The 27,690-nt window shown below is 42.3% G+C and overlaps 1 protein-coding gene across 1 annotated transcript; it reads right to left on the minus strand.

Annotated features, from left to right (window-relative positions):
- Positions 1-670: 670 nt before the first annotated feature.
- On the minus strand, positions 671-27,225 carry LOC123637905 (putative adhesion G protein-coupled receptor E4P). The gene is made up of 14 exons (XM_045551109.1): positions 27,194-27,225; positions 26,390-26,440; positions 24,513-24,635; positions 23,456-23,608; positions 20,473-20,513; positions 19,822-19,957; positions 14,243-14,427; positions 12,781-12,951; positions 10,740-10,934; positions 5,491-5,726; positions 3,219-3,285; positions 2,536-2,627; positions 1,144-1,324; positions 671-772 (listed from the first exon to the last, which is right to left on the minus strand). The coding sequence occupies exons 1-14, from the start codon at positions 27,222-27,224 to the stop codon at positions 671-673; spliced, it is 1,764 nt and encodes a 587-aa protein (XP_045407065.1). The 5' UTR covers position 27,225.
- Between the last annotated feature and the right edge of the window lie 465 nt (positions 27,226-27,690).

The following is a 27,690-nucleotide window of genomic DNA, read 5'->3' on the forward strand; positions in this document are numbered from 1 at the left end:
GGACAAGCCCAGTAAATCTATGGCTTTCAACCACAGCCCCTAGAGTCTATTCATAGTTCTGCAAATCTAGACAATTTTACAATCCAGAGGTCATTTTTATCATGCACAGCCTTCAGGTTTTCACTTAGTGTCAGCTTCTCACTGAGGCTCACTGTGGCTGCCTTATTTACACCTGGACTCCTCTCACCCTGAGCAATCCATTCTTTATTGCTCCATTTATTTTTCTGTAGCATTCATCCTTTCTAACATGCCATAAAATTCACTTTTTGTGGTTTGTTTTCTGCTCCTCCCCCCCTCCCCCAGCATGTTAGCTCCATGAGGGCAAGGACTTTGTCAACGTGTCCACTGCAGTTTCCCTGGCACCTACACACAGGGGACAGTAAATATTTGTTAAATGAATGTTATTAAATTCATCTAAAATTTTGTGTTCAATATCCTTTTGATGTTTGTGCAAGGAAGAAAAGAAGGAATGGAGGGAGGGAGGGAGGGAAGAAGGAAGCAAGGAGATAAAGAAGGAAGAGTTCTTCTGGTTTGGGTCTCAAAACCCAGAAACTTCAGCTGCATAATGCAGGAACCTAATGCAATTTCTCTTTTCATTCGGATGAAAGAACCAGGAAGCTCCTGGAAGCAGGAGATGTTGGGTTCAGACAAGCCACCCTAGGTGAGCTGATCATACCTCTTTGGTGTGGGTGGTAGAGCGAGACATCTCAATGCTTTCAGTTTCTACCCCTTTCCGCAAGCCACTAAACCACTTCTTGTATTCCATTCGCACCTGCAAGTTTGAGGAGTATACAGGCTCGTGTTACATCCAGAGCTAAATTTGGGAGAAAGGACCCTGAAATGGGAGACTAAAGATCTGAAAGACACCACGCCCGACTCTCTATGACTCTTTCATTAGTTTTCTGTTTGATCTTGGTCATGTTCAAGTGGATTCATTTTGTTTAAATGCAAATTTCTAGGTTGTAGAAAAGGATGCTGAACAGATGAAACCAAAAGCACACAGCACACCCAAGCAGCACCTAAACCCTCTTTTCAAACTCAAGAGAGCCCCCAAATAAAAGGCCGGGGAAGGGTGAGAATGTGAACAACCATCCACTAAGACGCTGGGACTAGGATGATGAGGAATGAAATAAGGAGCCTTACCTGGCGATTCAGGAGACAGTGGACCACAAAGAGCAACACCCCCTGCAGGACGTTGATGATGGTGAATAAGTAGGCAATGACCGAGCCAACCGTCTCCCCTACTTCTTTAACCATGAAAAAACCAAGGCCCCAAGAACATCCCAGCACAAATAGCTGAGCAATGGCTTTAAACGTCATGACTCTGGGGGAAAAAGAGCAATAATGACTACGGTTTATCAGGTATTCACCACACATTCAGTTCGTATCAGTGCTGACTCAATGCCTTGTGTGCACTACCTTCTTTAAACCTCACGACAACCTGGTGCAGTTACCTGACTAAGACAAGGTCACCCAGCTTGAGGCTAAGGTAGAACTCTTGCTGTCAATCACTGCGGATCACTGAGAATAGTGCTTTCTTCCCCATGTCTTGGAAATGATTTGATCTGTCTGCAAAGTCTTCCACCTGGACTTACTGGAAGATTTGTGGGAGATGCTTCTAGAAATTTGTATTGGAAATATTTGGATGATGATGATGTTCTGACTTCAGAACATAACCGAGTGTTGGGTTTCTTCAAACAAAGATTGTGTCTGGTATGATGGAGTGGGATTGTCGATGGCAGCTGGCAGGGAGAGCTGATGTGTGTGAGTGTGCGTGTGCATGTGTATCTGCATTTGCATGTGTGTGTGCGTTCATGCACACACGTGTAGGAGGATTGGGGAAACATTAAGAAATGTGACACTCTGATGTCACTTCCAGGGTTGACGAAACTGAGGCTAAGAGAGATTACATTGCTCTCATAAGTGGATGAGACCAAAGGTAGGGTCTGAAATTGGAATATATTCCTTTAAGTTTTATGCACATGACTCACGGATGCAAGATACTGACCCACTCCTGGGTAAGGTGAGCAGTGAGCTCATATTAATATTATCAGTGGGGATGCTAGTAGCATCCACCACATAGGTTGGAGTTAGAAGCATTCCAGGAAATAATATTGAGAAATGCCTTGTGTCTACCAAGTTCCTACCTAATATTAGTTGTTGTCATCATTATTCTTAATACTGTAGATTGGTATTGATGAGAATTGAGTTTCCACAACAAGGAGAACAGAGTCCAGATGTGTATATACTCTTGTGGGGAAAAGGATAATGTCGATTTTGGCATTGATTTCATACAGGGAGTGCATCATACAAAGGAGACACTTGATAAATCTTTCTCAAATAAAAAAATAAAGGAGTGTGTTGAGTTATCCTAAAATCATAGTTTTTACTTCTTCTAGAAGTTGTCCCTCACATATTCTTTATGGAGTGGTAGGAAAATTTATGTCATATTTTTATCTGGCTTTTTCTCTTTCCCAGGAAGAATAGTTATATAGGAATAATGTGTGGGTACTGAGGATTCTGGAACCTTCTTACCTGGTGTCCTGAATGGTGGAAACTTCTTTATTGAGGGAGGAAAGTTTGCTTCTCAAAATCCATAGAATTTGGAAGTAGAACACCAGGTTTATCTGTGGAAGCGTCATAGAAATGACTTTGAATTTTCTTTTCAGGCCATTTCATCCACTCCAACTTGAGGTGGACCTAAGACTCTTTTCCCAAACGATACAGGCTTCATAAGGATGGTATGGACATATGCTCTGGTCTATTATAGACGACACACAGTATACATCCTGTAGCACTTGGTACTTGGTTTGAGTGACCATATAATTTGTTATTCAAACCAGGACACTTTGAAAGTGGAAGGGTCCTATTAACTTCTATGCCAGACAACAGGTAAAATAAGGAAGTTCCTGACAACCAGGAAAACACCTGTCACCTGTGCAGAGAGGACACTCACCAAATATCTGTTGAATGAACGAATGTGAGGTTCTGAGCAGAATCCCCCGCAGATGCTTATATTATTAATATGTCAGAGCAACTACTGAGTAAGAGGGAACGTGGAGAAAGACAAGTGAAGACAGTATTTTCAGGAAGAGGGGTTGATCCTTATCAAAGGGGCTGTATTTCTTATCTTTATCTCATTTCTGCTCTAAGGTAAGAAATACATTCAGTATGTTTGGCCCCCACGGCAGACACACCCATAAATAACTATCACCTACCAAGATAATGACTCCCACGGGCCCCATGAAGCTCCAAATGAACCCTTTCTCAAGCTTGAGCCAGCAGCTGTTGAGAGAAAGAGACGCATTAGCTGCCTGTTCCTTGGGAGAAGGCAGGGAGCTTGGATATGGCTCCCAGAGCAAGATCTGAACAGTGCCAGGAGCCGTCTGGTTCAGAACCAGAATTTCAGATGGAGTCAGGTGTGGGTCCTCGTCTGACACAAGCTGTATCCTCTGAGCTTCAATTTCCCAAAGTGGGAAGTGGAGCTCATTGAAGCACTGGAGAGATTAAATGACACAGTAGCTACACACCAAGTCCTGAAGCCAGGCAATTATCAGTCCTCTGCCTTTGTTGTTCTCCTTTGATATTATGTTAGCTATTCTGGGTCTTTTGCCTCCTTTCTATAAACTTTAGAATCACCATATCAGAACCCACACCATAATTTTCTGGAATTTTGATTGGGAATGTGTTGCATGTATAGATCAAGTTGAAAAGAACTGACATCTTGACCATATGGAATCTTTCTATTCATAAACATGAGATATCAATCCAATTTATTTTGACTCTTTAATTTTTTTTTCACCAGAATGTTGTAGCTTCCCTCGCATAGAACTTGTAGAAAAGATTAATAAGATAATGTGCGTGAAGTTTTGGGGTGGAGTTCTTGGCCAAGAGTTAAAGCTTGATAAATGTTTTCATGGTGATAATCATTGTTATAATGAGGAGAATAAAAATAATAATTTAACTACAACCATAAAGACAAGCAACACCAAATAAGTACCTTCTGTGTACCAATTATTCTGTTGCCCAAATACTTTGCCTCCTGCTCTGACTTATGTTGGCCACGATAGTGTAACTTACTCTGACAGGGGACCCGGCCTTATGAATCTGGTAAAAGGCACACGAAATGGCCAACACTCAGTGGGCAGGAAACTTTCCACACCTGAGTTCTGTTCCAAGGGTTGCAAACCATGACATATGGGCCAGATCCTGTCCAGTACCTGTTTTTGTAAATAAAGTTGTGCTGAAACACAGTGATACTCATTCATTCACGTACTGTCAATGCTGCTTTCATCTGACAAGGTCAATGTTGAGTCACTGCAACAGAGACCATGTGGCCTGCAAAGCCACAAATAGTGATCATCTGGCTTTTTATAGAAAAAGTTTGGCAACCTCCAATCTCCCCTGCCATTCTGCCTCCAGAATTGTTCTGATGGGACATAGGGTTCTAGCGGGAAACTCGGCATCTCTTTGACTTCAAGAGGGACAGCAACATACATGATGATTTAGTGCATGCACAACCTACCTCCTAACCCACGTGCCATGACCAACATAGCAACTTCTTCAACTAACTGCTGTGTGCAGGGCTTGAGTGAGGCAGTAACACATGGCTGTTAAGAGTACTGTCTTGGGAATTCCAACTTACTGTCCTTTTTAGCTCTGACCTTGGGAAAGTTTATGAAACGAATGAAGCTTTCTATGTCTTGTGCATGAGACAATATACTGTCAATCTTTTAGGGTCCCGGTGAGAATGACATGAGCTCCTGCATCCAGGTATCGCTAGCTCTGATACATCATAGGCCTTTGATAGCTGTTAACATTGTTATTCTTTACATGTTGGGGATTAGTCTCAACCCATTCTTCCTGCTCTAGCACACGTAGCATGCAGGTTCTTAATGTAGGGCCATGGATTGGTTTTACCTGTCCTGAACTAACTGAAGGTGCATTCAAGCTTTTGCACCTATGTATATTTGTCCAAGGAAAGGGAGTCTGGCTTTCACCAAAATTCCAACCCCAGCAATGCTAAGAACCATTATGCTAGGGATTTCCTAGAGATAGAATTTACACTTAAGGAAGGATGTATTTGAAGTATAATTGACAATTTGTCCAGGTGCAGTGGATCACACCTGTAATCCTAGCACTCTGAGAGTCCAAGGTGGAAGGATCGCTTGAGGTCAGGAGTTCAAGACTAGCCTGAATAAGAGCAAAACCCCATCTCTACAAAAAGTAGAAAAATTAGCCAGTCATCATGCCTTGCACCTGTAATCCCAGCTACTGTGGAGGCTGAGGCAGGAGGATCGCTTGAGCCAAGGAGTTTGAGGTTACAGTAAGCTATGATGATGCCACTGCACTCTAGCCTGGGCAATGGAGCAAGACCCTACCTCAAAAAAAAAATTCACAATTAGAAGACGGATTAAAAAACATTTTGATTTCAAATCACGTAAGGGCCATGGACACCACTTCCTCCACAAACAGACACATTATGCTTACTGAGTATATGTTCCATAATTTTTGTGTCCAACTATTGCAGACACAGCGACAATTACAGCCGGGATCCCATAGCCTATAGGGTACATGAACCTCTTCTTGAATTGGCCTGAGCTGGTGTAGTTGGCCACCTTGAGGTTCCTGACGGTGAGGAAGAGGTACAGCCCTTCGAGGAACATCCAGGTGAAGGCGGCCAGGTAGAGGTAGTGCAGCAGCCCTGCAACGACGGAGCAGAGCACCTGGAGGGGGAGAGAAGAGTGAGGGGCGTGCAGCAGATGCGATCTGTACCTGATTATAGCCTCAGTTCTCAGCATTTCCTGGATCCTGCTCACTGGAATTTCACTTTGAGCACCTGGGACATTTTGCCTGTGGGCGACACATTTTCTGGGGACTTCTGCTGGCCATTGAAATCTGCTTATCTCATGCATGGAGCAATGCAGAAAGCGAGGAATAGCCATCCTGGGAACAGCTCCCCAAATGCATAACAGACAAAACTTGGTCGGTAAATACTCCATTGCTCAAGCCCTTCAGGTGGGCAAGTTCTAAGACACATGCTCTATGCTGCCCCCTGGAGCTCCTCAGTGGGATTACGTTCCAGTTGCTCTCAGTGGAAACTTTCTTTGAAACACTTCTCAACAAAATGTGGCATATGTATACATGGAACATTACTCAACCACGAAGAGGGATGATTTAATGCCTTTTGCAGCAACATGGTTGGAACTGGAAGACCATTATCCTAAGTATCTAAAGCAGCAGTCCCCAACCTTTTTAGCACGGGGGACCAGTTTCATGGAAGACAATCTTTCCATGGACCTGGGTCGTGGAAAAGCTTATGCAGGGATGTGAGCATTGGGGAGCGGCTATAAATACAGATAAAGCTTCCCTCGCCCACCACTCACCTGCTGCTGTGCAGCCCAGTTCCTAACAAGCCATAGACCAGTACTGGTCTGGCCCAGGGATTGGGAACCACAGACTTAAAGAATGGAAAAACAAACACCACATGTACTCACTATTAAATTGGAAATAACCCATGAGCACACATATGCATATAGGGAAGTAAATCTCAAAAAAAATCAAGCAGTGGGGAAGGGGACAGAGAGGATGGGTGAAAATCTATCTAATGGGTACAATGAACACCATCTGGGTGACAGGTATTCTTTTAACCCTGACTCAAGCATTACAAAAGCGATCTATGTAACCAAAAACATATGTACCCCCATAATACTTTGAAATTAAAAAACACTTCTATTTAATGACTGTTTTTCCTTCCATGTCTTTTTTCCCCCTCTCAGATCCATATTTCTTAGCTCAGTCACAAATAATCAACTTGAAATCACTTGCTGCAGGATCTGTTTTGGGAACAGAATGTTAATGAGCACATGGAAGGAAACATCCGCCATTCACTAAAGCTGCCTCAACACAAATAAATGTATTTTTAGGGCCACCTGACATCACTTTCCTTAGGTGCAAACACCAGGATCACATGCCATAAATGGAATAACCACACAAATAAATACTAAGAAATTAAATTTTTAACTGTGTCTGGTTTTTTTTGCTTTTGATCTATTATAGACACATCTCAAGTACTACACATTTCTAAACTATCTAAGCCATACACACACACACACACACACACACACATATATAAATATTCAATCAGAAAAGGAAATGCTACCATGCTAGGTTACACTGGGTTCTGATGTTTCTTCCAAAGCAGAATGTTTTAAACTTAGCAGCCCAAATACCTCTAGATCTTATTTAATGACTAAAGTGTCTTTTAGATCTTTTTTCAGCTTTATTGATATACAATTAAGAAATTTAAAAATTGTATGTATTGAAGGTGTACAATGTGATGTTTTGATGTACATAAACCTTTAGCAAAGGATTGCTACAATGAAACTAATTAACATATCCACACTCATATAGTTGTCATTTCTTTGTGTGTACAATGGGAAGATTTAAGGTATACTCTTTTAGCAAATTTTAAGTATACAAGACATTATTATTTTTAAATTTTATTTTCTATTAGGTATAACTGACAAATAAAAATTTTATGTAGTTACCATGTACAATGTGATTTTACATATATATATGTGTGTATATATATATATAGACACACATTGTGGAATAATTATATCCAGCTAATTAACATATCCATCACCTCACATACTTATTTTTTACAATGTGAACATTTAAAATCTACTCTCTTCGCAATTTTTAAATAGGTCACACATTGTTATTAACTATACTCACCATGCTATACATTAGATACCCAGATCTCATCAAGAGTAACTTCTGATACATCTACTAACTTGTACATTTCCAATGACCTCCTATTGAAGTATGAACAGTATTCTATATTATATTGATGTTTGGAAACTATCAGAAACACTTGTATTTTTTTTTCAAGTTTGCCTTTACACTTCTGTAGGTGAAAACATTCTGAAAACATAAATCATAGTGGGGTTTTATCATCTTGGAAATTACAGAGGCTTAGGTTTGTTGCCTGATATAAAGAGAAAACCCAGTTTGGTTTATCTACATCAGAAAAGATTAAAAAGCTCAATTGATAACATCATTCTGTCTTTGTTACGGGCTGAACTGTGTTCTTCCAAGTTCACAGGCTGCAGTTCTAATCCTCAGCACCACATGGTGGGACTGTATACTTGGAGACAGGGCCTTTAAAGAGGTGATTAAGGTAAAACGAGGCCATTCGAGTGGGCTTTATCCAATCTGACTCATGTCCACATAAGAAGAGGCAGTTGGGACACAGTCACACACCCACGGACAACCAGGTGAAGACACAGGCAGAAGACAGTCATCTCCAAGCCAAGGAGAGAGGCCACAGAAGAAACCAACCCTGCAGACCCCTAGGTCTCAGGCTTGCACCCTCCGAAACCATGAGAAAATAAATTTCTATTGTTTAAGTCACCCAGTCTGTGGTACTTTCTCATGGCAGCCCTAGTAAATGAATATACTTTTCTAGAAGTTGTGCTTTATGATCTCTCACAATTCTCCAGACATGTTCACAAATACAAAGTTCTCCATTCCATGTAGGTAACAAGATGTCCGTGTCTAGTCATGATAAAGTAACAAGAACTGCATTGACCCTCCCACTCTGAAGAACTAAATGTCGAATAAAATACATGAGATTATGAGTTTGAGATACTGAACAGTAGGGAGTGCACACAGTGATTCCTAAAAGGAGGGACACAGATGAGGTGACTCCCCGAAGCCTCCTGCTCACTTCCAAAGAGGGTTCCCAGGTCACATCCCAGGGAGGGGAAACCCCCAGATAAGCCCCAGCAGTCTTGATGAATCGAGGAAACAGGAGTTCAGAGTTTCAGGAGACTGTGATGGGTTGAACTGTGTTTTCCTTCCCCAGATTTATACATTGAAGTGCTATCCCCCCATATCTCAGAATGCAACCTTATTTGAAAAAAAAAAGACTTGCAGTTGTAATTATTAATACTTAAGATAAGGTCTGCACTAGGGTGGGCCCCTCATCTGATATTACTGGGGTCTTTATAGGAAAGGCAAATTTGAACACAGACACACACACAAGAAAAACATCAGGTGAAGATAAAGGCAGAGATAGTGGTGATGCTTCTACAAGCCCATGAATGCCAAAGACAGCCAGAAACCACCAGAAGCTGGGGAGGAGCGTGGAACAGGTTTTCCTGTGCAGCCCTTAGTAAGAACCAACTCTGTCAACAGATCGATTTTTAGACTCCTGGTCTGCAGAACTGTGAGACAATACATTTCTGGTAGTTAAGCCACTGAGTACTTTGGTACTTTGTTACGACAACTCTAGACAACTAATACAGAGCCCAAGTTAGCTAGAATTTATGAGACAAAATACCACAGAGTAGGGAGCTACAGAGGGTGTGGGGGAGAAGGGAAGGAGGAGATTGGCTGAGGGTCTCCTTGAATCTTTGACTGAATCCTTATCAGTACCTGCTTGTAAGGAAACCAACCAAGACTAGGGAGAGGGCCCCAGAAAGGAGTGCCTACTTCTCAGAGAAAAAAAAAATCCTTTTGTAACTTTCTAGCTGTGAGCTTATACTGCTTTACAGTTAAAAGGAGCCTTGGAGAACATCTAGTTCCAGTTCTTCCTTAATATTATGATGGCCATGATCTCGATAAAGGTAAAAGCTAGTATTGCTGTCTGAGCGATGAATCCACACTCTTCTATTTAAATATCTTTTATCTTTTTAAGTCCTTACTAGAGCCCTATGACGGGGACACTGTTTTAGAGAGGAAGTTTAAAAAGAGGAAGTCACGAGAGATCTATCATAAAACACAGTGACTATATTTAATAACAAGCTATTTTACACTTAAAAATTGCCAAGAGAGCAGATTTTAAGTGTTCTCACCACAAAAATGAGGATGTGATATACGGCATATGTTAATTAGAGAGATTTAGCCATTCCATAATGTACACATATTTCAAAACAATAGATTGTGCACAAATATATATGTAATTATTGGTTAATTTCAAAATATATATAACTAAATAAAAAGGGGAAGTCACTTCAAAAAAGGTCACAGGCAAGTAGGATGAAGAGTTGAATTCAAGTGTAGATCAGTGTGGCAAAGCCACTGGCCACCAAAAATTCAAGTTCATCCCCAGCTTGCAAATACAAAACACGTATTTGTCTCTGGGAAGTGGCTTCCCAGCTAGGGACTACATTTCCCACCAGGCCTTGCAGTTAAGTGTGACCATGTGACTGAGTTCTAGCCAATAGAATGTGAGGGGAAGTGATCGCCATCACTTCCTGGTGCAGCCCATATAAACCTCCCCCAAGGGACTCTGCCACGCTCTTTTCCCCCTCCCAGTTGGGTAAAATGGAAAGGATCCCAGGGTGACCTTGGGAGCTGTGTATGAACAATGAACAACATCAATCAGTCTGAGAGCAGAACATAGACACTCTTAAAACCTATTTGCTCACCCTCTATTGATGCATAAGGGAAAAAGTCACTGCTATTGTGCTGAGCCTCTGACATTTTGGAGTAGATTGTTACAGCAGCTAGTGTTGCCCTAATACCATCAGAGTGACTCTCAATCACTTTGCTAAATGGTCTCTCAGAAAGTATGGGTCTTGTTCAGAGTTATATGAAGGAAAGCTGACGTGGGAACTCATGCATTTCCCCCCACACCATCGCACCTGATTAATGCCTCCCTCCCCACCTTTTCTCAGAAGATAGCTGGATTAGATTATGACAATGCAGTAATTTGGTTAATTGCATACCTCAGGCTCAGTTCTGTTGATGCCTGTGAGGAAAAGGAGGTGGGCCAGGAAGAGGCAGAGGGAGAGCTGCAGGTGGAGGGTGGTGCTGGTGTTCTGGATGGGCCGGCACAGGAGGAAGGTGAGGATGGCCAGGAAGAGGCACAGCAGGGAGATGATGAGCCCCACGTGGGTGATCACAGTCAGGGCAGGATCCTCCTGCAAGCCACCAAAGGAGGAATCTGTTATAGTTTGCAGCTGTGCTGCTGCATTCCTGATGGAAAGACAGGTGGTCCTCTGAGTTCAATCCCTGAAGCAAGTGACTTAACCTGTCTGAGACTTGGTGTTCCCATCTTCAACATGGGGCAGTAATAGTGTTCTCCACACAGAAGTATTGAAAAATTGAAACAACTACACCAGTGCTGTCCAATAGAAATGGGACATGTCTGGGTGACTGAGGCAGGAGGATCACTTGAGTTCAAGAGTTCGAGACCAGCCTGAGCAAGAGTGAGACTGAGACCCCATCTCTACTAAAAATAGTAAAACACTTAGCCGGGTGTGCTAGCCCATGCCTGTAGTCCCAGATACTTGGGAGGCTGAGGCAGGAGATCACTTGAGCCCAGGAGTTAGAGGTTGCAGTGGGCTATGATGAGGCCACCACACTCTAGCCCAGATGACAGAGAGAGACTCTGTCTAAAAAGAAAAAAAAAAAGAAAAGAAAAGAAATGGTACAGGTGAGCCATGAGCCTCGTGTATAAGTTGAAATTTTCTAGTAGCCATAATAACAAAAGTAAAAACAAGCATGAAATTAACAGTGTATTTTATTTAACTGAGTAGATTCAAAATATTATGAGTTAAATACAGAATCAATGTAAATGTGAACAATTATTAGTGAGGTACACTTTCTCTTTTTTTTTATATTAAGCCTTTGAAATCCAATGGATATTTCACACTGACAGCACATCTCAATTCAGACACTGCATTTTCAGTAGTGAAAGTGAAATGTAGTCCTACCAAACAATAAAGTTGTGCTCAACTGAAGAATATTATATGCTTCTCCAGTTTTTAAATTTGGATCATTAAAATTAAATGAAATCAATAATTTGGTTCACCAGTTGCCCTAGCTACATTCCAGGTGCTCTATAACCACGTGTGTCTAGTTATCCTGTTGGACAGGAAAACACTCAAAGATAATATCCATGAAGGCAGGGATTTTTTTTTTATCTGTTTTGTTCTGTGTTGTATTCCAACACCCAGAGCAATGTCTGGTGTATAATAGGCACTCAATAAATATTAAAATGAGGCCATGCATATAAAGCATGCAAGCATGCAACACAGTGGTTGTCATATAGCAAATGTTCAATACATGAGAGTTAAAAAGAAATAGGGGGAGAAGCTCAGTAAATTTCCTTAAACCTGAGTTTAAATAATTTAACTATCCTAGACTAGGTTGGGACCTAGGAAGTTCAGAGGGCTATATTATGTCATTGGTGACAGCCAGTTGCCTTCCTGTGGTCTGAAGGGGGAGGTTCAGTTGTAAGTGTCTCTTGCAGAGTGACAGATGATTTCAATCCCAGATCTTCTTGGACCTTATCACTGTAGCAGCTGCCAAGGAAACTCCCCAGTGTCTGAGGGCTTTCCTTGTTAGCTTGAGCTCACTCTGCCCATGTCCATGGAAGTGTCAGAGAATCAACATCTCCTGGGTACAACTCCCAATAAATGACGAAAGGGAACTGGAGTGTAAATACCCCAGCTCTCTTTCCACTCAGTTAGAATAACTCTGACATGTGAGTTCTACATTGACTCCCAGAGTCCCCCAGAATGAATAGGGTCCAGTTGCCCCCAGTGGTGACAGGCTTGATAATGCTCTCTGCCTTGGCTTCTGTCTTCTTCCCATTTAATTTTCCCAGTTCCCCACTGGTGTTTCCTGGAATCCCCTCTCACGTAAGTGACTACTACCCCATGACTCCTTATCTTACAGTCTTGTTGTACGAAATGCAGAGGATGACCTCACAGTTTCCCAGACACAATCAGGTTGACAAGAGGGGACCGTGAATGTTGGTACCTTGGGGGTAAGAGCCACAAGGACAGCAAAGCTGGACAGGTGGTAGCACTTGCATTTGGTGTGAGAATCGTTGCTGTACACGTGAGAGCAGCCCTCCGTGGACCAGCTGCCCCCTTCTTCCTGCGATTCTTCCCAGTAGACACACAAATGTTTTGTCCTCGCACCTCCAGGCTGGAAAAGAGAATAGCATGAAAGTGTGTCCCTTCTTGGTTTGATTATTTTTTTTATTTCAGAATATTATGGGGGTACAAACATTTTGGTTACATGTAATGCCTTTGCCTGGTCCAAGGCAGGGTTACAAGTGTGCGCTTCCCCCATACAGTGAGCTCCGTCTCCATTAGCTGTGAGTTTACCCACCCCCACTGACCCCACCTGACTGGCACCCAGTGAATATTACTACCATGTGAGCACCTTAGTGTTCATCAGTTAATACCAATTTGATGGCGAGTACATGTGGTGCTTGCTTTTTCATTCTTGTGATATCTCACTTTGACTCAGGGGCTCAAGCGTGATCCAGGATAATATAAGAGGTGCTAGATTTTCTTTATCTATTCATCTGTTGGTGAAAACAGTTTGTTTCCATGTCTTAGCTACTGTGAATAATGCTGCAATGAACATGGGGGTGCAATTGTCTCTTCAATTCCTTTGGCTATATACCCAGAAGTGGGATTGCTACATCATATGATATTCTATTTTTAATTTTTTGAGGAACCTTCATACTCCTTTCCATAGTGGCTACACCAGTTTACATTTCCCACCAACAGATCTATAAGAATTCCCTTTTCTCCACGTTCTCACCAATACTTATATGTTGACTTTTTGGTAATAGCCATCCTAACAGATGTGAGGTGATGTTTCATTGAAGGCACTTTAACGTTTCTTCTTTTTTCTAATTTTCAAATTTATTGACTTTTAATGTCTTTTTTATTTTAGAATATTACAGGAGTACAAATGTTTAGGTTATGTATATTGCCTTTGCACCACCCAAGTCAGAGCTATTAGCATGTCCATCCCCCAGACAGTGCGCACTGCATCCATTAGGTGTGAATATATCCATCCCCTCCTGGCCCGCCCCCACCTGCCCAACACCCAGTGAATATTACTACCATATGTTCACATAAGTGTTGATCAATTAGTACCAATTTGATGGTGAGTACATGTGGTGCTTGTTTTTCCATTCTTGTGATATTTCCCTTAGTAGAATGGGCTCCATCTCTATCCAGGATAACACAAGAGGTGCTAGATCACCATTGTTTTTATGGCTGAGTAGAACTCCATAGTATACATATACCACATTTTATTAATCCACTCATATATTGCTGGGCACTTGGGTTGTTTCCACATCTTCTTGTCAGTCTGCCTCTGAGTGATTAGACTTGGATTCATTGCCCTACCCGGAAGCTGATAATACAACCTTTACTTTAAAACACCTCACAGAGAACCTGCCCTGGCTTCTGCTCACCTGAGTATGTTGAAAATTCAGGACTACAGGTCCAGACAGGTCAACTTTTTCCTTCAAGCCAATGGTGCCACTCACAATGTGAGAGTTTAGTTTTACTTCCTGCAATCCTCTTCTGTTCTTAAAAAAGGATCCATTGAGAATACCTCCAACAGATAGGTAAGTGATGAGGGCAACTGCCCTTCTATCTGAGAAAAAAATAAGAAATAACATTAGGAAATGTGCATAGTTTGGGAAGTTGGTCCACTAGTGTCTTAGATGAGGGTCAATAGGCAAGAAATGGACAGTTAAAACTGCCCTTGGAAATCCCTTAAATTTCCCATTCAATACACTATGTGAAGTTTGGGGTGCAGCACTTTTGGTTATGTAATACACATTATAAGGCCCCACACATTTAAGAGGCCTATGTGAAAATATGCTCATCAATGAGTAGTAAAAATATATGTGAGCCCTTACACATCACAATCAGAGTTGTGTGGCAAAATGCTCGCCCTCAGAAGGGCAGGTGGAGCTCAGGAAGGCTAAGGAAGGCTCACACTCCCATCCTTCATCTCCCATTCACTCTGGGGTATCTGATTTAGTGGAAAGGTATGCAGGGTGACCCATTCTATTTAATTCACGCCTTCCCCTTTTCTCACCCTGTCCCCCTCCCCCAGCCCCTTCTCTTCCTCTTCCCCTTCACTTTTTATGAAAGTGCAATTTAATTCACAGATGCTCAATGCACAAAGGATGTTCTGTAACCTTTGGCGTGTTTCCCAAATTTCAATTATTCATGTGCCACCATCCGATTTTGGCCAAAGCTACTTACCACCTGTATTATTATTCACTCCATCTTAAAAATCAACTCATGGTGGGGTGCAGTGGTTCATGTTTATAATCCTAGCACTCTGGGAGGCCGAGACAAGCAAATCACTTGAGCTCAGGAATTTGAGAGCAGCCTGAGCAAAAGCGAGACCCCATCTCTACTAAAAATAGAAAAAATTAGCTGGGTGTGGTGGCTGCACCTGTAGTCCTCTCAGCTAATCAGGAGGCTGAGTCAGGAGGATCGCCTGAGCCCAGGAGCCTGAGGTTGCAGTGAGCTATGATGACTGCACTCTAGCTGGGCGACAGAGTGGGACCTTGCCTCAAAAAAATAAAAAATAAAAAAATAAAAATGAGCTCACTTTTAGATCCCTTTCCTCTCTTCCCCTACTCTATACCTTATAGTAAGGAGAAAAGGTAAATCAGTAGCCAAGAATTATTTTGGAGTAGATGCAGCAGGCATGTTACTCTCTGTGTAGCCAGGCCTTACTCTTTGAAATATTTTATATGCATTAGTTAATTTATTCATTCTTTCCTCACACATTTATTGAACCCCTACTGTGTGCCAAGACATTCTAAGTATTATAACAAAGCAGTGAACAAAACAGACAAAATCTGTGCCCTCAGAGAGCTAACATTGTAGGGGGAGAGGTGGATAAGAAACCAATCAATAAATTAGAAAAAAATGACACAGTGCAGACGCTTTGCAGAGACTAAAAGTGAAGGGATAAAACAGGGGTGGCAAACTCTGGCATGAGGGTCAAATCCGGCCTTCCACCTGCTTTTGTAAATAAAGTTTTATTGGCACACAGTCACACTGCTTCGTTGACATACCACCTATGGCTGCTGTCATGCTACAATGGCATACTTTAGTAGTTACGACAAAGATCATCTGGTCCAAAAAGCCTAAATATTTACTCTCTTATCCTTTTGCAGAACAAGTTTGCCAAGCTATAGGACAGAAAAAGACTGGGTGACTTCTTTAAATAAGGGTTCATAAAACTCTTTTCAAAGGAGAGGATATTTGAGGTAATCTACCACAATCGAATGTTACCTTTTCAGACATCACATGGAAAACAGGCATGTGTCAGCCTGTCCCTTTTAAGGAAGAATGTCAAGGAATCCTGTTGGAACCTAAATGTGTATCACAAAGTGTGCAGTCCTTTTAAGATTTCAACTTTATTCCCCCAATTGCCTGATCAGTGGTCAAGGAAGATCTTTTCATTCTAAAATCTCATAGAATCTTCCTACTTGAAAAATGCTATAAGTCCCCATCCCTTGGTCTAGTAACCTAGAAATGAGACAATGGTGCCTAGGATTTGGAGTCAAGAGAATCCATTGTAGGCACAGTACCTGTTGTGGCTCCTTTGAAAGCATGAGCACAGTTGATATCCATTGTGTTGTTTCCAGCTTCCAGAAGAGTCTTCGCACTTGTCTCATTGCACCTCTTGGTTTCATAAACTGAAAACATGAAGAAAATGAGTCCTTTTGTACTTACTTCCCATGACTAAAAAACTTGTTGAGGATCTCCGTTCTTTGGAAGACCCCTTACTGCTGATTCCATGTCCCCAGTGCAGGGTAGACCAGATGGCTTTTCCCCTCCACATCACTGGCTGGGGGGAGTGAAGTGGTGACAATGTCCAGAGCAAGATACACACTGGTCAAGAGATGACAGGAGACAGCTGTGCCTCCATGAGCTAGAACTAAGGAGGGTGCAAATTTAGCATTTACCGTAGCCTACTTAAGGAGCAAGAAAAAGTGAACTAGTGATATTGGAGTCCCTGTTAAAGAGGAATATAATCTTTCTAAACAAGAGTGGCTAAGTATTAGAAAGTTTTTCAAGTAAAATCACTAGGTGAAATTCTGTTGCATTGAAGAAGAATCCTTTGAGTAAACTCTATCCATATCATATAAACACAAGATCTGATGAAAGATTATCCCCATAAATTTTTTTGGTACAAGGAGTTTGTCTCTGGACAAGTAAGAAAATTGTCCTAGGAGCTATGGCAGACAACTCAGTGTCCCCAGTCACCATTCACCCCAACTTTTTCTGGGACTAGGACTACCAAATTGGAGCTGAACACAAGTCATTTTCCAGCTTCCCTTGCAGCTAGGTGGAGCCATGTAACTATTTGCAGGCCAACGGATGGAAAATCAGAATGATGTGTCCTACAAAAAATGAGTATCCATGCCACTTCTCTTTTCCCTCTCCCACTGGCTGGAAAGAGGATGTGGAAGTAGAGCAGCTATCTTACAACACGAGATGGAAGTTGAATGGTGAAGATGACACAGCACAGAGCTGCCATGGAACAGCCACATCTGCCCTGAGCTCCATATGCGCAAACTGTTAAGGAAATAATAGTTAAGCCATTTTTTAAGATATCGTTATTTCAGTCTTTGTTACACCAGTTGATTTGGAATGCTAGTACAGATATTAAGTTCACATGAAACGGTTGTCAAAATAGACTATAAGGCAAGTCTCAATGAATTTAAAAGGACTGAAATTTTAAAGAGTATGCTCTCAGACAAGAACACATCAAAGAGATTATACATCATGCCCACGTGGGATTTATCCCTGGTATGCAAGTCTGGTTCAGTATACACAAATCAATGACTGGGACCCATCACATTAACAGAACAAAAGATAAAAATCATGTGATCATCTGAATTGATGTGGAAAAAACATTTGACAAAGTTCATATCCTTTCTTGATAACCACCAGCAATAAAATTAAATAAGAAACTATCAGTGCATCTCTTTGAGGTATCTCCATATTGCTTTCCACAGAAGTTGCACTAGTTTGCAGTCCCGTCTCTCTGCATCCATGCTAACATTTATTGTTTTGGGACTTTTTGATAAAAGCCATTCTCACTGGAGATAAGCGATATCTCATTGTAGTTTTGATTTGCATTTCCCTGATGATTAGAGACGTTGAGCATTTTTTCATGTTTGATGGCCATTATTCTGTCTTCTTTTGAAAAGTTTCTGTTCATGTTCTTTGCCCACTTTTTGATAGGGTTGTTTGATTTTTTTCTTGCTCATTTTCCTGAGTTCTAAATAGATGCAAAGACATCTAGAAAAGCTCAAACATTTGGGAATGAAACACACATTTCTAAATAACCCATAAGTCAAGTGATAACTCTCACAGAAAGTTTTAAAATATTTTTCACTGAATGATAATGGAAGCCCGACATCTCAAAATTTGCAAGATGCATCCAAAGAAGTAATTAGAGGGAAGTGTATAACTCTAATTTATACTAAATTTGAAGAATTTAAATGCATTCATTAGAAAAAGAGGATGCCTTAAAAATCAATGATCTAAGGCATCAAGTCAAAAAGTTAAAAAATTAAATATGAAATACAAAGAAAGTAGAATGAAATAATAAAGAGTAGAAATAAATGTGAAAGAGGATGTTGGTACTTTAAGACAGGAGTCTACCAACCTCCTCATTTGCTGGCAAATTAATAAACTTCTCTTTCCTTCTACTCAAAAAAAAGAAATAAATGTAAAAGAAAACAAAAAAATGATACAAATAATCAACAAAGCCAAAAGTTCTTTGAAATTATTAATATAACAGATGCAAAGGTTAAGGATACACCACAGTCCCTGACACAGAGCTATTAAAACCCATGTAATGTCCTGAGCAATAGGCACACTAGGAAAATCTTTTGTTCTGATATTTGGTCTTTGTTCCTGACACACAGCTCCTAAGACCTTTGAGATTTCCTGAGGATCAGAGGCATGTGACTCATTAAATCCTTTGGAATTTCCTGGGCATCTTATGTCCTAGCCAGGTGACTCTTAGCCACCTCCTGTGGGCTCAGGATGGGAGCTGGTTGTCAGGGAAACCAACCAGGAGATTAAAGGGTTGGAACTTTCCATGCCATGCCACCGACAGGGAGGGGGAGAGGATGAATGTTGAGTTGATACCAGTGTCCAATACTGTAATCAATCATGCCTAAATAATAGGGCACCCAACAAAATTCAGAAGAATGTTGTTCCAGGAGCTTCAAGGTAGCTGAAAATTTGGAGGTTCCTGGGGTGTGACACACCCAAAGAGGGCTTGGAAGCTCCATATCCCCTTCTCCCATTCCTTGTTCTCTGCATCTCTTCCATCTGGCTGGACATCTGTTTGTTTTATAATATCTTTTATAATAAATGGATAAATGCAAGTAAATTGCCTCTCTGAGTTCAGCGAGTAAATTAATCACACCCAAGGAGGGAGGTCACAGGACTCTGAATTATAGCCAGACACAGTCAGAAGTACAGTTTACAACCTGGGATTTGCAATTGAAGTCTGAACTGAAAATGCTCTTGTGGGACTAAGTGCGCAATGTGTGGGGTCTGATGCTACCTCCAGGTAAATAATGTCAGAATTGAATGACAAGGCACCCAGCTGGTATCTGCTGGAGAATTACTTGTTTAGTGTGCAGGAAAATATCTACACATATTTTCATGACCAAAGATGAAGTATTCTCTGTTGTTGTGACTATATGAGAGTAGAGTAGGAACATAACCCAAAGTGATTTCCTTTCTACCTCCCATGGTAGGATGGTAAGTAATTTTCACCATATTAAGGGAGGTTGGAATGGGGAAGAGCACTGGTTTATTCTCTTGTCCCTTGAATTTTTATGTTTGAAAGCAGAGCTCTACTCATGTAATGTGAGCATGGAAGACTGTGATTCTGGGAGCCCATACATTTTATCATTCATAAGCCCTGCCCTCTCCAGGACCCAGATCTCTTTATGGAGGTCGCAGGAGTCTACTCAGCAGCTCTTACCTATACCAAGCTTATAATCTTCACCATATCCAGGAGAAACAAAACTCAAATTCCAGATACTTAATTCCGTTTTCTGGAGTAGTTGGGTAACCTCTCTTGCAAGGTCCTTTCTGCTTCCGTTCGCCCCCAGACTTTCCTTTGAAAGAAATAAGGCTAATTAGTAGATTCTCACGGAAACTTCAGAAGGCACAAATATGCATAAATGTGGTAGGGATGAGCCCAGAAGACAATATTGATTAAGGTGCTACTAGTGGGGGTGGACACGAGATTCTAGACTCTGACACAAGTCTCTAAATGACAGCTGAGGCATTGTCACTCTTCCACAGTTTCTTCATTTCTATTGACATCTGAGACCAGTCAATGCTTGGTTGTGGGAGGCTGTCCTGGGCATTGTAGGATGTTGATCTGTGTCCCTGGTGTCTATTCATTCACTAAATACCAGTAACATACGACCCTCTCACCCCTAATGTTGTGACAGCCCAAAGTATCCCCAGTCATTGACAGATGACACTTGGGATAGAGGACAAAATTGTCCCTGGATGAGAACTAATCCATCCTAAAAATCACAGGGAAGCTGCTAGTGTTAAAGCAGGGGAATGATGTGGTGAGATGGACCAGCTGCTTTCCAAACCCAGGCTTCACCCCACTTACCCAGATATTCGCTGGTGACTGTTTATTTCCACTGCTGTTCTCTGGGGGGGAAAAGTAGCCATTAAATGGGATATGAGAGAAAACCCACCCTCACTCACATCACTTCTTCCAATCAGTGTCAAGTTGGGTCTTGCCCTGCTGCTTCTGCAGCCCACCCCAATTCTAATCTCAGAAATCCAAAATGTGTTCTACAGTAGATTATAAAAGGGAGTTAGAATGCGGGCTTCCAGTTTAATACTTCAGGCAGCAGTATTTACTGAGCACCTGTCAACACCAGACACAATGCTAAACCACATGGATAGAGGTTAGTAAAAGAGACCAAGGGTGTCCTCTTGTGAAGTTTGCAGTCTGGAAGGAAAGGCATTAAGGAAATAATTACAAATAAATAATTAAGTGATTGGAAGTGATGCCCTTAATAAATAGAATGTAATGACATGGGGACACACAGCAGAGAACCCCAACACATCAGGGTTATGTGGAAGGCTTCCTGAAGGATTCAGTGTTGATTGAGTTAATAATATAGAAGCAGTTGTCTACACATTACATCTACACTATCTCCTTTAAAAGAATGCAGAAGGTTCTATAATAGGCTTATGTAGCATAAGAGTTAATACTTACTGAGCCTTCCTAGGTACCTAAGCCTGCTAACTATTTTACATGCATTAAAAATCATAAAGAACAGAAGAGGTGTACTAGTTTGCTAGGGCTGCTAAAACATAGCGCCACAAGCTGGTGGCATAAAACAACATAAATTTACTGTCTCACAGCTCTGCAGGCTAAAAGTCCATAGTCCAGGTGTCAGCAGGACCATGTTCCCTCTGAAGAAGGTGCTAAGGAGGAATCTTGCCTTGCTTCTTCTAGCTTCTGGTGGTTGCCAGCAATCTTTGGCCTTCCTGGGGTTGTGCCAGCATAAGTCCAACGTCTGTCTACACACGGCCATCTTCCCTCTGTGTGTGTCTCTGTTTCCTAAGTTCCCTCTTTTTATAAGAACACCAGTTATATAGGATTTAGGGTCAACCCTAAACTAGTATGAACTCATCTTGACTTGATTACATCTGCACAGACCCTATTTCCACATAAGATCACATTCACAGGTTTCAGGTGGGCACGAATTTAGGGAGCACGATATTCAACCCAGTAACCCAGATTCTGAAATAGCTTCAAATTATCCCTACCTCTTGGGATTCACATTCTTGCGAAATCTCCTCCCATTGACTGTGGACTGGACCCAGTGACTCATTACTAATGAACAGTATACAGCAAAGTGATAGGAAGTTACTTCAGCAATTAGGTTATAAAAGACTATGACTTTTGTGTTATTCACTCTCTCTGGCTGTGTTCAGGTGCTTGCTATAATAAATCCAGTGACAGACGCCCACAAATGTAGAAACTGATGATGGCCTCCCATCAACCACTAAATCCTGAGGACTTCAGTCCAAGGGCTCTTAAGGAAGTGAATCTTTCCACCAACCCTGTGAGTGAGCTTGGAAGCACATCCTGCCATAGTTAAGCCTCCAGATGAAATCACAGTCCAGAAAATATCTACCATAGATATATATCTGTGATAGACCCTTAAGCAAAGGACCCAGCTAAGCCTCGCCTGGACCCACAGAAATGTTGAAACAATAAAGCTGTTGTTTAAACACTCATACACTGCTGGTGGGACTGCAAACTAGGGCAACCTCTGTGGAAAGCAATATGGAGATACCTTAAACAGATACAAGTAGACCCACCATTTGATCCAGCAATCCCATTATTGGGCATCTTCCCAAAAGAACAAAAGTCATTCTGTTACAAAGACATCTGCACCCGAATGTTTATAGCAGCACAATTCACAATCACAAAGATGTGGAAACAATGCAAATGCTCATCAATACATGAGTGGATTAGTAAAATGTGGTATATGTATACCATGGAGTATTACTCAGCTATAAGAAATAACGGTGATATAGATTCTCTTATGTTCTCCTGGAAAGAGTTGGAACCCATTCTACTAAGTGAAGTATCCCAAGAATGGAAAAATAAGCACCACATGTACTCACCAGCAGATTGGTTTCCCTGATCATCACCTAAGTGCACATTTGGGAATAACACCAATTGGATGTCGGGCAGATGTGGGGGTGGGGGGACGGGATGGGTGTATACCTACATAATGAGTGCAACGCGCACTGTCTGGGGAATGGACACACTTGAAGCTCTGACTCAGGGGGGGTGGGGGGCATAGGCAATATACATAACCTAAACTTTTGTACCTCCATAATAAGCTGAAATAAAATAAATAAATATGTTGTTTAAGCCACTAAATTTGGGGGAGTTACTTGTTATGCAGCAACACATAACTAACACATACATCTTAGTGTTACTCCCATTTACAGAAGAGGCATATGAAGTTAAAGAAGTTAAATCAGTAACTGAGAGCCAGCTAGGGAGGGGATGAGGCAGCACTTACATCCAATCCATCTAACTCAAAACATGGAATTATGCTAGGATTGAACAATTACATAAACATATTGTGGATAGCAGGGGCCAGGCTTCTCATTGTTGGACAAAGAAATTACAGATAAGGAAATAGGGCAGGCTGAGACAAGCCTCGGCGTTGTGCTGGCATCAGAGCTAACGGCATGAACTCATGGGCTTTAGGACATACATAGACAGACATAGGAATTGAATTTAAGGTGAGTGAGAGATAAATAAGTAGACAAGTCCAAGAAGAAAAATCAGAGATGTCTTTTTCAAGGCCAGGAAAGAGACCTGTATAGGAGACATAAACTGTTAAGGCATCTATACAGAGATGGTTATTTATGTCATAGGCTGGGATAACGTCTGCCTGGACAACAATGACAACAAAGGAAAGAGGGATGTCTGTTAGGACAGAGCTGTGCTCTCTCGCCCTGGCCTGAAGCTGGCAGCTCTCAGAAACTCTCCTCACCTTCCCCCACCTCCATCTTTTTTGGTGGAGGAGAGAGTATCAGGAGGTTCTTACCATAACAGTCTGGATGGTCAATATCCACCAAACTAGCCACCCAGTTGAAGATAGGATATTCCACGACACAACTGCAGACATAACTTCCGATTTTGTTTTTACAATATGCCCTTTTCTTGCATCTTGCCAGTCCAGTTCTACATTCATCAATGTCTGTGAATCAAGAGAAAATACTGTTGTTTTTCATTTTCATAGAATGATACCAGTTCTCTTGCCCATAGAATCTTTATCACCCAACATTGTTCATCAATGGACCCAAATAACATCTCCCATTCATGGATAGGATGAATCAGCATGAGAAAGATAAGAGTTCTCCCTATGTTCGTGTACAAATCCAATGAAATCCCAATAAAAAAACATCTACATGTATTTTATGGAGTGAGATGAGTTGATACTATCATGCAAGAATAGGCATAAAAACTGCAAGATGGGAACCAGACATTAAAACATCCAATAATGCTTTGACAAAACAGCGAGGTGCTGACATGTGAATAAATAAATAATAGACTAATGAAATGGACTGAAAGTCCAGAAATAGACCAAGTACCTATGGAGCTTTACAGTGTAGTACAGGGGATGTGTCAAATCACCAGAGCAACAATGGAATGTTGTTTTTGTTTAATGGTGAGCCTCAAATTTGTTAAATCAATTAAAAACACACAGTGGGTAGCAAGGGAATAAATATAGGGTAAGTTAACACATTATTAGGAGAGGCTGCAAGCTAGGTGGAAAGACCACACTAGTTAAATCCTGGCTTGTGCAATGTCTGTGTGTCTTGCATCTCCCTGTCTCATCAGCCTTCCTTGCCGATGGACCAAGTTGAGGTTCAAGCCCACAGACAGAAGGTGCCCAGACGCAAGGACTGACACCTGCTGTCTCTGTCTGAAGCACTCAGGGACAGGTGCACCTGCCCAATAGCTGTACCTGGGCAATTAGTCTGCTGAAGAGCTATGGGTTGTATTTGGTCCATAGATTCTTGTGCTTTAGATGGAGGACACAAGCACTAGAATAGTTATCTCTAATGAATGGTTGGATTAAATCTCATTCATATCTTTACCTTCACATGTCTCATGGGAGCTGAAAAAGTATTTCCTCCCAGACCTGGACCGGAATCCATCTTCACAAGTACAGTGGGTGCTGTTGTGGCATAAGGCATGCTCGGGGCACTGAGGACAGAAAGCTGCAGGGAACACAGAATATGTGCATTCATTTGCTCATTCATTTATTCCGGAAATGTTCCTTAAGCACCTACAATCTATGTGCTGTGGTGAGAAGGATGTCCTCTTGGGAATAGCTCTATGGCATCCTTTTTGCACCCAGCCCACAGCTGAACACAGATGGGCACAGAGCCTGCCCAGATCCCACTTCTTCTACCAACACACTCCCGCCTGACGGTGGCCTCCAAATGCCAGCACCTGTGCTTCTTCACCTGAGGGCTCTCTCTGGCCACCAGAGTCCGCTTTGTGCACCACATGGCAGGTTAGCACTGCTTTCCCTTCCAGGAGCAGCTCCCTCCATCAGTGACTGACAGGAGTCAGTCCATTAAAACAACTCAGCTTGGTTAATCTATTTTAAAAAATCAGCCAGGAAAGAACAAGTGTTGGGGAGAATGCAGAGAAAGTGGAACCCTTGTGCCATACTGGGGGGAATGTACAATGATGCAGCAGCCTCTGTGGAAAACAGCATGGCCATTCCTCAAGAAATCAAAATTTAGAATTAGCAAATTACCACAGGAGCCAGCAGTCCCACTTCTGGGTATATACGCAAAGGAAGTGAAAGCAAGCTATAGGGGAGATGTTTGCACACCCATATTCATAGCAGCATTATTCATAATAGCCCAATGCTGTATATAAACCAGATGCCCACTGATGAATGGATGGATAAACACAATGTGGTATAACCACACCATAGGGTATTATTCAACCTTATAAAGGGAGGAAATTCTGACATATGCAACAGCATAAATGAATCTTGAGGACATTACCAAAGTGACATAAACCAATTGCAAAAGTACGAACACTGTATGACTGTTTATATGAGGTCCCTAGAGGTATCACATTCATAGAGACAGGAAGTAAAACAGTGGGTGTCAGGGGCTGGAGGGAGGGTGGATGGGGAGTCAGTGTTTAATAGGGACAGAGTTTCAGTTCTGCAGTTGGAGAGAATTCTGTGCATGGATAGTGGCAATGGTAGCACAACAGTGTGAATGCCCTTAATGCCACTGAACTGTACCCTTGACAATGGTTAAAAAGATAAATTTTATGTTATGTATTTTTTACTACAAGTTAAAAAATAACAACAGTGAAACATCTTCCTTGCCCACTGGAGTGAATAACTGTGAGGTGTGGGCTCCACACTGTGTCCAGCGGCTCCCCCAGGGGTCGGGCTCCAGTCGCCCACATGTAACTCTCGTGACAAGGTCCTACATCACCCTCTCCACTTCCTATGCCACTGCCCACTCCCAGGTGGTGCCTTCTGGGGTCACCTCCCAGAATAATGACTCGCTGTCAAGATCTAATTCTCGGGTGAACCCCACCCACGATGTGGCGAAAAGGCAGAGCATTTTGAGGAGTGACGTAGGACACAGGTTTGGGGAAAGAAAGAGCAGAATCCGGCATCCACCAGCTGTGTGACCTTGAGCTGGCACCTTCTCAGGAGGACCCTTGGCCAGGTGTAGACAGTGTCTGCACCTTCTGTGTAGGAATGTCACAGAGGACTGAATGGGAGGCTGTGTGTGAGTTGCTTAGCTAAGTAAATGCAGATGATGATGGTAATGCCAGAGAAGGCGGACAGCCCTCGGGAGCTCCCAGGAGCAGGTGGGAGACACCAGGGACTTAGTGCTCACTGTCTTGCAAAGGGCTCCTTCCCCTCCCAGAAGCAAGTCTCCAGATCCCAGTTTCCTTTCCTCTGGCCTTTGGCTATGAGTAGGCTCACCTCCAGAATTCTTGGCTTCTGGTCCTGACACAGCCAGCAAGACACCGAGACCTAGAACAGAGAGGAGAGGACAATTCAGACAAGGACTCTTGGGCTCTGCTTGGCTGAAGGCTGGGTTCAGGTCGTTATAACCTGCTCAGCTACAATACTGCAAGCACGGACCTTCTTGGTGGTGGATCAGTATAGCAGGTACGTGAAGTGTCCCCTTAGCCAACCCCAGAGAGGCTTCCTAAGTCTGCAGATCCTACTGTATCTGTCTGCAAAGTGCATTTTTCTGCAGCCCACGGGGGCATGTCAGAAACATTTGGGAATGACACCGTCTCTCGGAGGGTCCCCAGCAGGATCGAGCTCTAAGAGACTTAGAAACATATTAACCAATCACAGTGTCGTATTGAACCCAGATCAAACAAGTAATTTTTTAAAAGGTTATAAGGCTGAACATTTCATGACATTAAAGAACAATTGTCCACTTTTCACAGACGTGATAATTCACAGCTTCCTCAGCTGCACAGTGATGGCCCCTCATTAACGCACCTTCATCGGCTCTTCCCTCTTCCTTGTGTGACACCCCCAGTCCCCTTCTTGTGCTTCCTGGGATCCCCTCCCAAATAAATACTTACACACACTAGTTCTCATCTCAGTTCTGCTTTGGGGCAGCCCAGCCTAAGAGACGCAACGGGAGAGTTTTGTGTAGGACAAGCACATGCAGTTATTGCTGGAGAAAATGCCAATTGTTAGGGAGCAAACGTAGCCAGGACAGCAGGGGCAGGAAGAGAAGGGAGGGGAGGTCTTTGTCCCACTTACCTGAGAGCAGGAGCAAGCAGCTGCTTCCCATGGCACAGACGCACCAGGAGCAACAACCTGAGAATCTCTCTTCAGCAGGATGTGGTGAGAGCTCCTGGAATGAATAAGCCCCGTGAAAACCAACTCCTCAGGGTCACAAGGGTAGAAACCTGGGGGGCAGGGGGAGGTTGATGCTTATCAAAACCCTAAATCCTGCCTCTCGTTTGACCCAGTAATTTTGCTTCTGGGAAACTCTCTCAAGGAAAGGATCCTGCAAGAATGATCACAGCAGAGGTGGTTGTAGGACACAAGCTTACCACCCAACACATGGTGCAAAAGAGATGCATCTCGTGGATTGAATGTTCTGCTGAGATTTAAAATCCTGTTCTATTGCAATCAGCATAATCCAGACTGTGGAAAATTCCCCTAGACAAAGTACCTTGTTTCCATTTCTTTTTTTTTTTTTTTTTTTTTGAGACAGTCTTGCTCTGTCACCCCACCCAGAGTGTGCAGTGGCA

This window comes from Lemur catta, chromosome 1 (assembly GCF_020740605.2).
Source record: "Lemur catta isolate mLemCat1 chromosome 1, mLemCat1.pri, whole genome shotgun sequence".
Classification (NCBI taxonomy): Eukaryota; Metazoa; Chordata; class Mammalia; order Primates; family Lemuridae; genus Lemur; species Lemur catta.